General features: G+C 43.7%; 1 protein-coding gene across 1 annotated transcript in view; it reads right to left on the bottom strand.

Moving 5' to 3' along the window:
* dapk1 (death-associated protein kinase 1) overlaps positions 1-15,157 on the bottom strand; it is a 244,153-nt gene that overhangs the window by 140,556 nt on the left and 88,440 nt on the right. Inside the window, 1 exon segment of the mRNA XM_046351536.1 lies at positions 11,392-11,530. Within this exon segment, the coding sequence (XP_046207492.1) occupies positions 11,392-11,530 (139 nt within the window).

Genomic DNA, 15,157 nt, shown 5'->3' with positions numbered 1-15,157 from the left:
AGACTGGGAACATGAGTGGAATCAGATTGAATGAATGGCTGATAGACTGGGAACATGAGTGGAATCAGATTGAATGAATGGCTGATAGACTGGGAACATGAGTGGAATCAGATTGAATGAATGGCTGATAGACTGGGAACATGAGTGGAATCAGATTGAATGAATGGCTGATAGACTGGGAACATGAGTGGAATCAGATTGAATGAATGGCTGATAGACTGGGAACATGAGTGGAATCAGATTGAATGAATGGCTGATAGACTGGGAACTGAAGAGACAGTAGTGGAATCAGATTGAATGAATGGCTGATAGACTGAGACTGGGAACAGAAGAGACAGCAGTGGAATCAGATTGAATGAATGGCTGATAGACTGGGAACTGAAGAGACAGCAGTGGAATCAGATTGAATGAATGGCTGATAGACTGGGAACATGAGTGGAATCAGATTGAATGAATGGCTGATAGACTGGGAACATGAGTGGAATCAGATTGAATGAATGGCCGATAAACTGGGAACATGAGTGGAATCAGATTGAATGAATGGCTGATAGACTGGGAACATGAGTGGAATCAGATTGAATGAATGGCTGATAGACTGGGAACTGAAGAGACAGTAGTGGAATCAGATTGAATGAATGGCTGATAGACTGGGAACATGAGTGGAATCAGATTGAATGAATGGCTGATAGACTGGGAACTGAAGAGACAGCAGTGGAATCAGATTGAATGAATGGCTGATAGACTGGGAACTGAAGAGACAGCAGTGGAATCAGATTGAATGAATGGCTGATAGACTGGGAACATGAGTGGAATCAGATTGAATGAATGGCTGATAGACTGGGAACATGAGTGGAATCAGATTGAATGAATGGCTGATAGACTGGGAACATGAGTGGAATCAGATTGAATGAATGGCTGATAGACTGGGAACTGAAGAGACAGCAGTGGAATCAGATTGAATGAATGGCTGATAGACTGGGAACTGAAGAGACAGCAGTGGAATCAGATTGAATGAATGGCTGATAGACTGGGAACATGAGTGGAATCAGATTGAATGAATGGCTGATAGACTGGGAACATGAGTGGAATCAGATTGAATGAATGATAGACTGGGAACATGAGTGGAATCAGATTTGAATGAATGGCTGATAGTGGAACAGATTGAATGAATGGGAACATGAGTGGAATCAGATTGAATGAATGGCTGATAGACTGGGAACTGAAGAGACAGTAGTGGAATCAGATTGAATGAATGGCTGATAGACTGGGAACATGAGTGGAATCAGATTGAATGAATGGCTGATAGACTGGGAACTGAAGAGACAGCAGTGGAATCAGATTGAATGAATGGCTGATAGACTGGGAACTGAAGAGACAGCAGTGGAATCAGATTGAATGAATGGCTGATAGACTGGGAACATGAGTGGAATCAGATTGAATGAATGGCTGATAGACTGGGAACACTGGGAGTGGAATCAGATTGAATGAATGGCTGATAGACTGGGAACATGAGTGGAATCAGATTGAATGAATGGCTGATAGACTGGGAACATGAGTGGAATCAGATTGAATGAATGGCTGATAGACTGGGAACTGAAGAGACAGCAGTGGAATCAGATTGAATGAATGGCTGATAGACTGGGAACATGAGTGGAATCAGATTGAATGAATGGCTGATAAACTGGAGAACTGAAGAGAACACTGGGAACATGAGTGGAATCAGATTGAATGAATGGCTGATAGACTGGGAACTGAAGAGACAGCAGTGGAATCAGATTGAATGAATGGCTGATAGACTGGGAACATGAGTGGAATCAGATTGAATGAATGGCTGATAGACTGGGAACTGAAGAGACAGTAGTGGAATCAGATTGAATGAATGGCTGATAGACTGGGAACTGAAGAGACAGCAGTGGAATCAGATTGAATGAATGGCTGATAGACTGGGAACATGAGTGGAATCAGATTGAATGAATGGCTGATAGACTGGGAACTGAAGAGACAGCAGTGGAATCAGATTGAATGAATGGCTGATAGACTGGGAACATGAGTGGAATCAGATTGAATGAATGGCTGATAGACTGGGAACTGAAGAGACAGTAGTGGAATCAGATTGAATGAATGGCTGATAGACTGGGAACTGAAGAGACAGCAGTGGAATCAGATTGAATGAATGGCTGATAGACTGGGAACATGAGTGGAATCAGATTGAATGAATGGCTGATAGACTGGGAACATGAGTGGAATCAGATTGAATGAATGGCTGATAGACTGGGAACATGAGTGGAATCAGATTGAATGAATGGCTGATAGACTGGGAACATGAGTGGAATCAGATTGAATGAATGGCTGATAGACTGGGAACATGAGTGGAATCAGATTGAATGAATGGCTGATAGACTGGGAACATGAGTGGAATCAGATTGAATGAATGGCTGATAGACTGGGAACATGAGTGGAATCAGATTGAATGAATGGCTGAATGAATGGCTGATACTGGGAACTGAAGAGACAGCAGTGGAATCAGATTGAATGAATGGCTGATAGATCAGATTGAATGAATGGCTGATAGACTGGGAACATGAGTGGAATCAGATTGAATGAATGGCTGATAGACTGGGAACTGAAGAGACAGTAGTGGAATCAGATTGAATGAATGGCTGATAGACTGGGAACATGAGTGGAATCAGATTGAATGAATGGCTGATAGACTGGGAACTGAAGAGACAGCAGTGGAATCAGATTGAATGAATGGCTGATAGACTGGGAACATGAGTGGAATCAGATTGAATGAATGGCTGATAGACTGGGAACATGAGTGGAATCAGATTGAATGAATGGCTGATAGACTGGGAACATGAGTGGAATCAGATTGAATGAATGGCTGATAGACTGGGAACATGAGTGGAATCAGATTGAATGAATGGCTGATAGACTGGGAACATGAGTGGAATCAGATTGAATGAATGGCTGATAGACTGGGAACATGAGTGGAATCAGATTGAATGAATGGCTGATAAACTGGGAACATGAGTGGAATCAGATTGAATGAATGGCTGATAGACTGGGAACATGAGTGGAATCAGATTGAATGAATGGCTGATAGACTGGGAACTGAAGAAGACAGTAGTGGAATCAGATTGAATGAATGGCTGATAGACTGGGAACATGAGTGGAATCAGATTGAATGAATGGCTGATAGACTGGGAACTGAAGAGACAGCAGTGGAATCAGATTGAATGAATGGCTGATAGACTGGGAACATGAGTGGAATCAGATTGAATGAATGGCTGATAGACTGGGAACACAGAGTGGAATCAGATTGAATGAATGGCTGATAGACTGGGAACATGAGTGGAATCAGATTGAATGAATGGCTGATAGACTGGGAACATGAGTGGAATCAGATTGAATGAATGGCTGATAGACTGGGAACATGAGTGGAATCAGATTGAATGAATGGCTGATAGACTGGGAACATGAGTGGAATCAGATTGAATGAATGGCTGATAGACTGGGAACTGAAGAGACAGCAGTGGAATCAGATTGAATGAATGGCTGATAGACTGGGAACATGAGTGGAATCAGATTGAATGAATGGCTGATAGACTGGGAACATGAGTGGAATCAGATTGAATGAATGGCTGATACTGGGAACTGGGAACATGAGTGGAATCAGATTGAATGAATGGCTGATAGACTGGGAACATGAGTGGAATCAGATTGAATGAATGGCTGATAGACTGGGAACTGAAGAGACAGCAGTGGAATCAGATTGAATGAATGGCTGATAGACTGGGAACATGAGTGGAATCAGATTGAATGAATGGCTGATAGACTGGGAACTGAAGAGACAGTAGTGGAATCAGATTGAATGAATGGCTGATAGACTGGGAACTGAAGAGACAGCAGTGGAATCAGATTGAATGAATGGCTGATAGACTGGGAACATGAGTGGAATCAGATTGAATGAATGGCTGATAGACTGGGAACACAGAGTGGAATCAGATTGAATGAATGGCTGATGGGAACATGAGTGGAATCAGATTGAATGAATGGCTGATAGACTGGGAACATGAGTGGAATCAGATTGAATGAATGGCTGATAGACTGGGAACATGAGTGGAATCAGATTGAATGAATGGCTGATAGACTGGGAACATGAGTGGAATCAGATTGAATGAATGGCTGATAGACTGGGAACATGAGTGGAATCAGATTGAATGAATGGCTGATAGACTGGGAACTGAAGAGACAGCAGTGGAATCAGATTGAATGAATGGCTGATAGACTGGGAACTGAAGAGACAGCAGTGGAATCAGATTGAATGAATGGCTGATAGACTGGGAACATGAGTGGAATCAGATTGAATGAATGGCTGATAGAACTGAGTGGAACAGATTGAATGAATGGGAACAGAAGAGACAGCAGTGGAATCAGATTGAATGAATGGCTGATAGACTGGGAACTGGGAACAGAAGAGACAGCAGTGGAATCAGATTGAATGAATGGCTGATAGACTGGGAACATGAGTGGAATCAGATTGAATGAATGGCTGATAGACTGGGAACTGAAGATTGAGACAGCAGTGGAATCAGATTGAATGAATGGCTGATAGACTGGGAACATGAGTGGAATCAGATTGAATGAATGGCTGATAGACTGGGAACATGAGTGGAATCAGATTGAATGAATGGCTGATAGACTGGGAACTGAAGAGACAGTGAGTGGAATCAGATTGAATGAATGGCTGATAGACTGGGAACATGAGTGGAATCAGATTGAATGAATGGCTGATAGACTGGGAACACAGAGTGGAATCAGATTGAATGAATGGCTGATAGACTGGGAACTGAAGAGACAGCAGTGGAATCAGATTGAATGAATGGCTGATAGACTGGGAACTGAAGAGACAGCAGTGGAATCAGATTGAATGAATGGCTGATAGACTGGGAACATGAGTGGAATCAGATTGAATGAATGGCTGATAGACTGGGAACATGAGTGGAATCAGATTGAATGAATGGCTGATAGACTGGGAACATGAGTGGAATCAGATTGAATGAATGGCTGATAGACTGGGAACTGAAGAGACAGCAGTGGAATCAGATTGAATGAATGGCTGATAGACTGGGAACATAAGTGGAATCAGATTGAATGAATGGCTGATAGACTGGGAACAGAAGAGACAGTAGTGGAATCAGATTGAATGAATGGCTGATAGACTGAGGGAACATGAGTGGAATCAGATTGAATGAATGGCTGATAGACTGGGAACTGAAGAGACAGCAGTGGAATCAGATTGAATGAATGGCTGATAGACTGGGAACATGAGTGGAATCAGATTGAATGAATGGCTGATAGACTGGGAACTGAAGAGACAGCAGTGGAATCAGATTGAATGAATGGCTGATAGACTGGGAACATGAGTGGAATCAGATTGAATGAATGGCTGATAGACTGGGAACATGAGTGGAATCAGATTGAATGAATGGCTGATAGACTGGGAACATGAGTGGAATCAGATTGAATGAATGGCTGATAGACTGGGAACATGAGTGGAATCAGATTGAATGAATGGCTGATAGACTGGGAACTGAAGAGACAGCAGTGGAATCAGATTGAATGAATGGCTGATAGACTGGGAACATGAGTGGAATCAGATTGAATGAATGGCTGATAGACTGGGAACATGAGTGGAATCAGATTGAATGAATGGCTGATAGACTGGGAACATGAGTGGAATCAGATTGAATGAATGGCTGATAGACTGGGAACATGAGTGGAATCAGATTGAATGAATGGCTGATAGACTGGGAACATGAGTGGAATCAGATTGAATGAATGGCTGGGAATAGACAGTGGAATGATTGAATGAACATGAGTGGAATCAGATGGAATGAATGGCTGATAGACTGGGAACATGAGTGGAATCAGATTGAATGAATGGCTGATAGACTGGGAACTGAAGAGACAGCAGTGGAATCAGATTGAATGAATGGCTGATAGACTGGGAACTGAAGAGACAGCAGTGGAATCAGATTGAATGAATGGCTGATAGACTGGGAACATGAGTGGAATCAGATTGAATGAATGGCTGATAGACTGAGACTGGGAACAGAAGAGACAGCAGTGGAATCAGATTGAATGAATGGCTGATAGACTGAGACTGGGAACAGAAGAGACAGCAGTGGAATCAGATTGAATGAATGGCTGATAGACTGGGAACATGAGTGGAATCAGATTGAATGAATGGCTGATAGACTGGGAACTGAAGAGACAGCAGTGGAATCAGATTGAATGAATGGCTGATAGACTGGGAACATGAGTGGAATCAGATTGAATGAATGGCTGATAGACTGGGAACATGAGTGGAATCAGATTGAATGAATGGCTGATAGACTGGGAACTGAAGAGACAGCAGTGGAATCAGATTGAATGAATGGCTGATAGACTGGGAACATGAGTGGAATCAGATTAAATGAATGGCTGATAGACTGGGAACTGAAGAGACAGCAGTGGAATCAGATTGAATGAATGGCTGATAGACTGGGAACATGAGTGGAATCAGATTGAATGAATGGCTGATAAACTGGGAACATGAGTGGAATCAGATTGAATGAATGGCTGATAGACTGGGAACTGAAAAGACAGTAGTGGAATCAGATTGAATGAATGGCTGATAGACTGGGAACATGAGTGGAATCAGATTGAATGAATGGCTGATAGACTGGGAACTGAAGAGACAGCAGTGGAATCAGATTGAATGAATGGCTGATAGACTGGGAACTGAAGAGACAGCAGTGGAATCAGATTGAATGAATGGCTGATAGACTGGGAACTGAAGAGACAGCAGTGGAATCAGATTGAATGAATGGCTGATAGACTGGGAACATGAGTGGAATCAGATTGAATGAATGGCTGATAGACTGAGACTGGGAACTGAAGAGACAGCAGTGGAATCAGATTGTCCCAACATAACAGAAATGGCTCCAGGTAGCTGTGGTGGTATGTAGTATGTGGGAGTAGTGTATCTGATATGAGTTGTATGTTTAGTACTATATATATAGTACTATAGTATGTGTAGTATGAGTAATATGTATGAGGAGTGCACCTGATAAAGGTAGTAGTATGCAGTATGTGTAGTATGAGTTGTATGTATAGTATTAGGTAATATGAATAGTATACCTGGTTTGGGTAGTATGAGTACTATTACAGTATATGTAGTATTATGTAATATGTGTAGAATGAGTAGAATGACTGGTATTATGTTGTATGTGCAGTATGAGTAGTATTATGTCTTGTAGTATGTGTAGTACATGTTGTATTATGTAGCATGTGTAATATGAGTAGTATTACGTAGTATGTTTAATTTGTGTAATATGAGTAGTATTTAGCAGTATGTGTAGCATTGTAGCATGTGTAATATGTGCAGTATGTATAGTATTATGTAGTATGTGTAGTATTATATAGTATGAGTAGTATGATGTAGTACGAGTAGTATGTGTAATATGGTGTATGAGTAGTATTATGTAATATGTGTAATATGAGTACAGTAGTATTCAGTAATTTGAGTAGTGTTCAGTAGTATGATTAGTATTCAGTAGTATTATATAGTATGTGTAGTATTCAGTCATATAAGTAGTATTCAGTGGTATTACATAGTATGTGTAGTAGTATATAGTATGTGTAATATTCAGTAATATGAGTAGTATTGTGTAGTATTACGTAGCATGCATAGTATTATATAGTATTATGTAGTAAGAGTAGCATGACATAAGTAGTATTATGTAGTATGAGAAGTATTATGTTGCATGAGTAGTATGTTGTATGAGTAGTAGAGTGTGTAGTACAAATAGTATTATATAGCACGAATAGTATTATGTAGCATGAATAGTTTTATGTAGTATTATGTAGCATGAGTAGGATTATGTAGCATGAATATTTTTATGTAGTATGAGTATTATTATGTAGCATGCATAGTATTATATAGCATGAGTAGTATTACGTTGTATGAGTAGTAGTATGTAGCGTGCATAGTATTATATAGTATGAGTAGTATTACGTTGTATGAGTAGTATAGTGTAGTATGAGTAGTATTATATAGCATGCGTGGGATTACGTAGTATGACGTAGTATGAGTGGTAGTATGTATTATGTGTAGTAGTATATGGTATTACGTAGTATGAGTAGTACGAGTAGTATTATGTTTTTTGAGTAGTATTATGTTGTACGCATGGTATTATGTTGTATGAGTAGTATTATGTTGTATGAGTAGCAGAGTGTGTTGTGTGAGAAGCATTATATAGCATGAGTAATATTATGTAGCATGATTAGTTTTATGTAGTAGTATGTGTAGTATGAGTAGAATTATGTAGTATGAGTAGTATTATGATGTATGAGTAGTATTATGTTGTATGTGTAGTAGAGTGTGTAGTATGAGTAGAATTATGTAGTATGAGTAGTATTATGATGTATGAGTAGTATTATGTTGTATGTGTAGTATTATATAGTATGAGTAGTCTTATGTAGTATGTGTAGTATTATATAGTATGATTAGTCTTATGTAGTATGTGTAGTATTATATAGTATGAGTAGTATGAGTAGGATTATATAGTACGAGTAGAATTATGCGTAGCATGAGTTGTATTATGTAGTATGAGTAGTATTATATAGTATGAGTAGTATGTGCAGTATGAGCAGTAGTGTTACGAAGTACGTGCAGTATTATGTAGTATAGTGTAGTGTGTGTAGCATGTATAGTAGAATGTGTAGTATGAGTAGTGTTATGTAGTGGAGTAGTATTATGTAGTATTATGTAGTATGAGTAGTATGGTGTAGTATGTGTAGTATTACATAATATGCATAGTATAATGTGTAGTATTAGGCAGTATGATGTAGAATGTGTTGTATGAATAGTATTGTATAGTATTATGTAGCATGTGTAGTATGAGTAGTCTTATGTAGTTTGTATAGTAGAATGCGTAGTATGTGTAGTATGTGTAATATTATGTAATATGTGTAGTATGAACATTATTGTATAGTATTATGTAGTATGAGTAGTATTATGTAGTATGAGTTGTATGGTGTAGTATGTATAGTAGAATGTGTAGTATGAGAAGTATGAGTAGTATTATGCAATATGTGTAGTAGAGCAGTATTATGTAGGGTAGTATGTGTAGTATTAGTAGTATGTGTAATTTGGGGATCATGTGACTCAAGCTGTCCTATAGTGTAGACCATGTTCATTCTTGAGTTTTTGGGGGAGCATGTTTAAATGATCACACTAAAACAAATGGGACATTTTACAACACTGATTTAGAATTGAACTGATCAGAACCCTGATGTCGTCCACCAACTAACAACAGGTGAGTGATGACGGATGTTCCGGCTGGAGACAGAGTGTGATAAAAGCTCTGCCATTGATTAGTTGTGTCTGGTTTCAGTGCAGAGCAGAGTAGAGAGGACAGAACACATCACTGGAGTGGCCCTTGTAGCTGTGTGTGCATGTGTGTACCTTGAGGTCAAAGGGTGTGTGTGTGTTCCTTGAGGTCAAAGGGTGTGTATGTGTACCTTGAGTTCAAAGGGTGTGTGTGTGTGTTCCTTGAGGTCAAAGGGTGTGTGTGTGTGTACCTTGAGTTCAAAGGGTGTGTGTATGTGTGATTCCTTGAGTTCAAAGGGTGTGTGTGTGTGTGTGTGTTCCTTGAGGTCAAAGGGTGTGTGTGTGTTCCTTGAGGTCAAAGTGTGTGTGTGTGTTCCTTGAGGTCAAAGGGTGTGTGTGTGTACCTTGAGGTCAAAGGGTGTGTGTGTGTACCTTGAGGTCAAAGGGTGTGTGTGTGTACCTTGAGGTCAAAGGGTGTGTGTGTGTACCTTGAGGTCAAAGGGTGTGTATGTGTACCTTGAGGTCAAAGGGTGTGTGTGTGTTCCTTGAGGTCAAAGGGTGTGTGTGTGTACCTTGAGGTCAAAGGGTGTGTGTGTGTACCTTGAGGTCAAAGGGTGTGTGTGTGTACCTTGAGGTCAAAGGGTGTGTATGTGTACCTTGAGGTCAAAGGGTGTGTATGTGTACCTTGAGGTCAAAGGGTGTGAGGTCAAAGGGTGTGTGTACCTTGAGGTCAAAGGGTGTGTATGTGTACCTTGAGGTCAAAGGGTGTGTATGTGTACCTTGAGGTCAAAGGGTGTGTGTGTGTACCTTGAGGTCAAAGGGTGTGTGTGTGTACCTTGAGGTCAAAGGGTGTGTATGTGTACCTTGAGGTCAAAGGGTTTGTGTGTGTACCTTGAGGTCAAAGGGTGTGTGTGTGTACCTTGAGGTCAAAGGGTGTGTGTGTGTACCTTGAGGTCAAAGGGTGTGTGTGTGTACCTTGATGTCAAAGTGTGTGTATGTGTACCTTGAGGTCAAAGGGTGTGTATGTGTACCTTGAGGTCAAAGGGTGTGTGTGTGTGTTCCTTGAGGTCAAAGGGTGTGTGTGTGTACCTTGAGGTCAAAGGGTGTGTATGTGTACATTGAGGTCAAAGGGTGTGTGTGTACCTTGAGGTCAAAGGGTGTGTATGTGTACCTTGAGGTCAAAGGGTATGTGTGTGTACCTTGAGGTCAAAGGGTGTGTGTGTGTACCTTGAGGTCAAAGGGTGTATGTGTGTACCTTGAGGTCAAAGGGTGTGTGTGTGTACCTTGAGGTCAAAGGGTGTGTGTGTGTACCTTGATGTCAAAGTGTGTGTGTGTGTACCTTGATGTCAAAGGGTGTGTATGTGTACCTTGAGGTCAAAGGGTGTGTGCGTGTTCCTTGAGGTCAAAGGGTGTGTGTGTGTTCCTTGAGGTCAAAGGGTGTGTGTGTGTACCTTGAGGTCAAAGGGTGTGTATGTGTACCTTGAGGTCAAAGGGTGTGTATGTGTACCTTGAGGTCAAAGGTGTGTGTGTGTGTGTGTGTGTGTGTGTGTGTGTGTGTGTGTGTGTGTGTGTACCTTGAGGTCAAAGTGTGTGTGTGTGTGTGTGTGTGTACCTTGAGGTCAAAGGGTGTGTATGTGTACCTTGAGGACAAAGGTGTGTGTGTGTGTATGTGTACCTTGAGGTCAAAGTGTGTGTATGTGTACCTTGAGGTCAAAGGGTGTGTATGTGTACCTTGAGGTCAAAGTGTGTGTATGTGTACCTTGAGGTCAAAGTGTGTGTATGTGTACCTTGAGGTCAAAGGGTGTGTATGTGTACCTTGAGGTCAAAGTGTGTGTATGTGTACGTTGAGGTCAAAGGGTGTGTGTGTACCTTGAGGTCAAAGTGTGTGTATGTGTACCTTGAGGTCAAAGGGTGTGTATGTGTACCTTGAGGTCAAAGTGTGTGTATGTGTACCTTGAGGTCAAAGTGTGTGTATGTGTACCTTGAGGTCAAAGTGTGTGTATGTGTACCTTGAGGTCAAAGTGTGCAATGTGTTTGGAGTGCAGGTAGTGGACTCCATCCAGAATCTGTTTGAGGAACTCAGTAGCCTCCTCTTCTGTTAGGGACTCCTTCTCTGCTAGCAAATTAAACAGTTCTCCACCAGCCACCCTAGAGGAGAGGAGGAGGAGAGGAGATCTTAAGACAATACCTAATGTAGATACAATAAGCTAACAGCAGGCACTTCTATCAACCTAAGGCTTACTTCAGCCAATACCAACGGGTGGGTAACAACACATCAGTGCTATGAAGAAGGCAAGTGACAAAACTAGCACAGCTTGCAGTGACACCGGAGACGGCGTCATGGTGGCCGTGACTACCGGACCGCTGGTCCTTTTCCTCGCGAGGAGGTGAGAGCAGAAGTACAACCCTTCACCAGACAACCCTTCACCAGACCAACCCTTCACCAGACCAACCCTTCACCAGACCAACCCTTCACCAGACCAACCCTTCACCAGACCAACCCTTCACCAGACAACCCTTCACCAGACAACCCTTCACCAGACAACCCTTCACCAGACCAACCTTCACCAGACCAACCTTCACCAGACAACCCTTCACCAGACAACCCTTCACCAGACAACCAGACAACCCTTCACCAGACAACCCTTCACCAGACAACCCTTCACCAGACAATCCTTCACCAGACAACCCTCCACCAGACAACCCTTCACCAGACAAACAGACAACCCTTCACCGGACAAACAGACAACCCTTCACCAGACAACCCTTCACCAGACAACCCTTCACCAGACAACCCTTCACCAGACAACCCTTCACCAGACAACCCTCCACCAGACAACCCTCCACCAGACAACCCTCCACCAGACAACCCTCCACCAGACAACCCTTCACCAGACAAACAGACAACCCTTCACCGGACAAACAGACAACCCTTCACCAGACAACCCTTCACCAGACAACCCTTCACCAGACAACCCTTCACCAGACAACCCTTCACCAGACAACCCTTCACCAGACAACCCTCCACCAGACAACCCTCCACCAGACAACCCTCCACCAGACAACCCTCCACCAGACAACCCTTCACCAGACAAACAGACAACCCTTCACCGGACAAACAGACAACCCTTCACCAGACAACCCTTCACCAGACAACCCTTCACCAGACAACCCTTCACCAGACAACCCTTCACCAGACAACCCTCCACCAGACAACCCTCCACCAGACAACCCTCCACCAGACAACCCTCCACCAGACAACCCTTCACCAGAGTCTAGAGGGATGGAGGCCTTGAAGACAACCCTCCACCAGAGTCTAGAGAGATGGAGGCCATGAAGACAACCCTTCACCAGAGTCTAGACAGATGGAGGCCGTGAAGACAACCCTTCACCAGAGTCTAGACAGATGGAGGCCATGAAGACAACCCTCCACCAGAGTCTAGAGAGATGGAGGCCATGAAGACAACCCTCCACCAGAGTCTAGAGAGATGGAGGCCGTGAAGACAACCCTCCACCAGAGTCTAGAGAGATGGAGGCCGTGAAGACAACCCTCCACCAGAGTCTAGAGAGATGGAGGCCGTGAAGACAACCCTCCACCAGAGTCTAGAGAGATGGAGGCCATGAAGACAACCCTCCACCAGAGTCTAGAGAGATGGAGGCCATGAAGACAACCCTTCACCAGAGTCTAGACAGATGGAGGCCATGAAGACAACCCTCCACCAGACAACCCTCCACCAGACAACCCTCCACCAGACAACCCTCCACCAGACAACCCTCCACCAGACAACCCTCCACCAGACAACCCTTCACCAGACAACCCTTCACCAGACAACCCTTCACCAGACAACCAGACAACCCTTCACCAGACAACCCTTCACCAGACAACCCTTCACCAGACAACCTTTCACCAGACAACCAGACAACCCTTCACCAGACAACCCTTCACCAGACAACCCTTCACCAGACAACCCTTCACCAGACAACCCTCCACCAGACAACCCTCCACCAGACAACCCTTCACCAGACAACCCTCCACCAGACAACCCTTCACCAGACAACCCTTCACCAGAGTCTAGAGAGATGGAGGCCATGAAGACAACCCTCCACCAGAGTCTAGAGAGATGGAGGCCATGAAGACAACCCTTCACCAGACAACCCTCCACCAGAGTCTAGAGAGATGGAGGCCATGAAGACAACCCTCCACCAGAGTCTAGAGAGATGGAGGCCGTGAAGACAACCCTCCACCAGAGTCTAGAGAGATGGAGGCCATGAAGACAACCCTCCACCAGAGTCTAGAGAGATGGAGGCCATGAAGACAACCCTCCACCAGAGTCTAGAGAGATGGAGGCCGTGAAGACAACCCTCCACCAGAGTCTAGAGAGATGGAGGCCGTGAAGACAACCCTCCACCAGAGTCTAGAGAGATGGAGGCCATGAAGACAACCCTTTACCAGAGTCTAGACAGATGGAGGCCATGAAGACAACCCTTTACCAGAGTCTAGAGAGATGGAGGCCATGAAGACAACCCTTTACCAGAGTCTAGACAGATGGAGGCCATGAAGACAACCCTTTACCAGAGTCTAGACAGATGGAGGCCATGAAGACAACCCTCCACCAGAGTCTAGACAGATGGAGGCCATGAAGACAACCCTCCACCAGAGTCTAGAGAGATGGAGGCCATGAAGACAACCCTCCACCAGAGTCTAGAGAGATGGAGGCCGTGAAGACAACCCTCCACCAGAGTCTAGAGAGATGGAGGCCATGAAGACAACCCTCCACCAGAGTCTAGAGAGATGGAGGCCGTGAAGACAACCCTCCACCAGAGTCTAGACAGATGGAGGCCATGAAGACAACCCTCCACCAGAGTCTAGACAGATGGAGGCCATGAAGACAACCCTTTACCAGAGTCTAGACAGATGGAGGCCATGAAGACAACCCTCCACCAGAGTCTAGACAGATGGAGGCCATGAAGACAACCCTCCACCAGAGTCTAGAGAGATGGAGGCCATGAAGACAACCCTCCACCAGAGTCTAGAGAGATGGAGGCCGTGAAGACAACCCTCCACCAGAGTCTAGAGAGATGGAGGCCATGAAGACAACCCTCCACCAGAGTCTAGAGAGATGGAGGCCGTGAAGACAACCCTCCACCAGAGTCTAGACAGATGGAGGCCATGAAGACAACCCTCCACCAGAGTCTAGAGAGATGGAGGCCATGAAGACAACCCTCCACCAGAGTCTAGAGAGATGGAGGCCGTGAAGACAACCCTCCACCAGAGTGTACACTGGAATATATTACCTTTGGCACAGTTTATGTAGGCACATGTATTGCCTTTTTATAAAACATTAGTGAATCACTGAGTAATGATTCAGTGAAGTGGCACTAAATGGGTCCTGGTCAAAAAGGACCTAGGTCTCCATTTGGGATGACGACATGGTGCTCTCAGACTGGTGACTGGTGGCTGATATAGCAGGTCACTGTAATGACAACATTGTTGATGTTTTCCCCCCTAAAAAAAATCCCTTGTTTATGTATTTCCTCTGAGGATGGAAACAGGGAACAGGATGTAGCAGCCAACTGCAGAGGAAGCAGTGACAGGATAGTAACACACTCAGCCAATCACAACACAGTGTTCAGTCACTTGACCACAAGTTGCCAAAACAACCTGTTTTTTTTTGTTTTACGCTGGAACAGACTGGATATAGGGACTGGGTATAGGGACTGGGTATAGGGACTGGGTATAGGGACTGGATATAGGGACTGGATATAGGGACTGGA

Source organism: Oncorhynchus gorbuscha, linkage group LG05 (assembly GCF_021184085.1).
Source record: "Oncorhynchus gorbuscha isolate QuinsamMale2020 ecotype Even-year linkage group LG05, OgorEven_v1.0, whole genome shotgun sequence".
NCBI lineage: Eukaryota > Metazoa > Chordata > Actinopteri > Salmoniformes > Salmonidae > Oncorhynchus > Oncorhynchus gorbuscha.
Note: the sequence above shows the minus strand (reverse complement) of the source record. Positions and strands in the feature narration are given on the sequence as shown.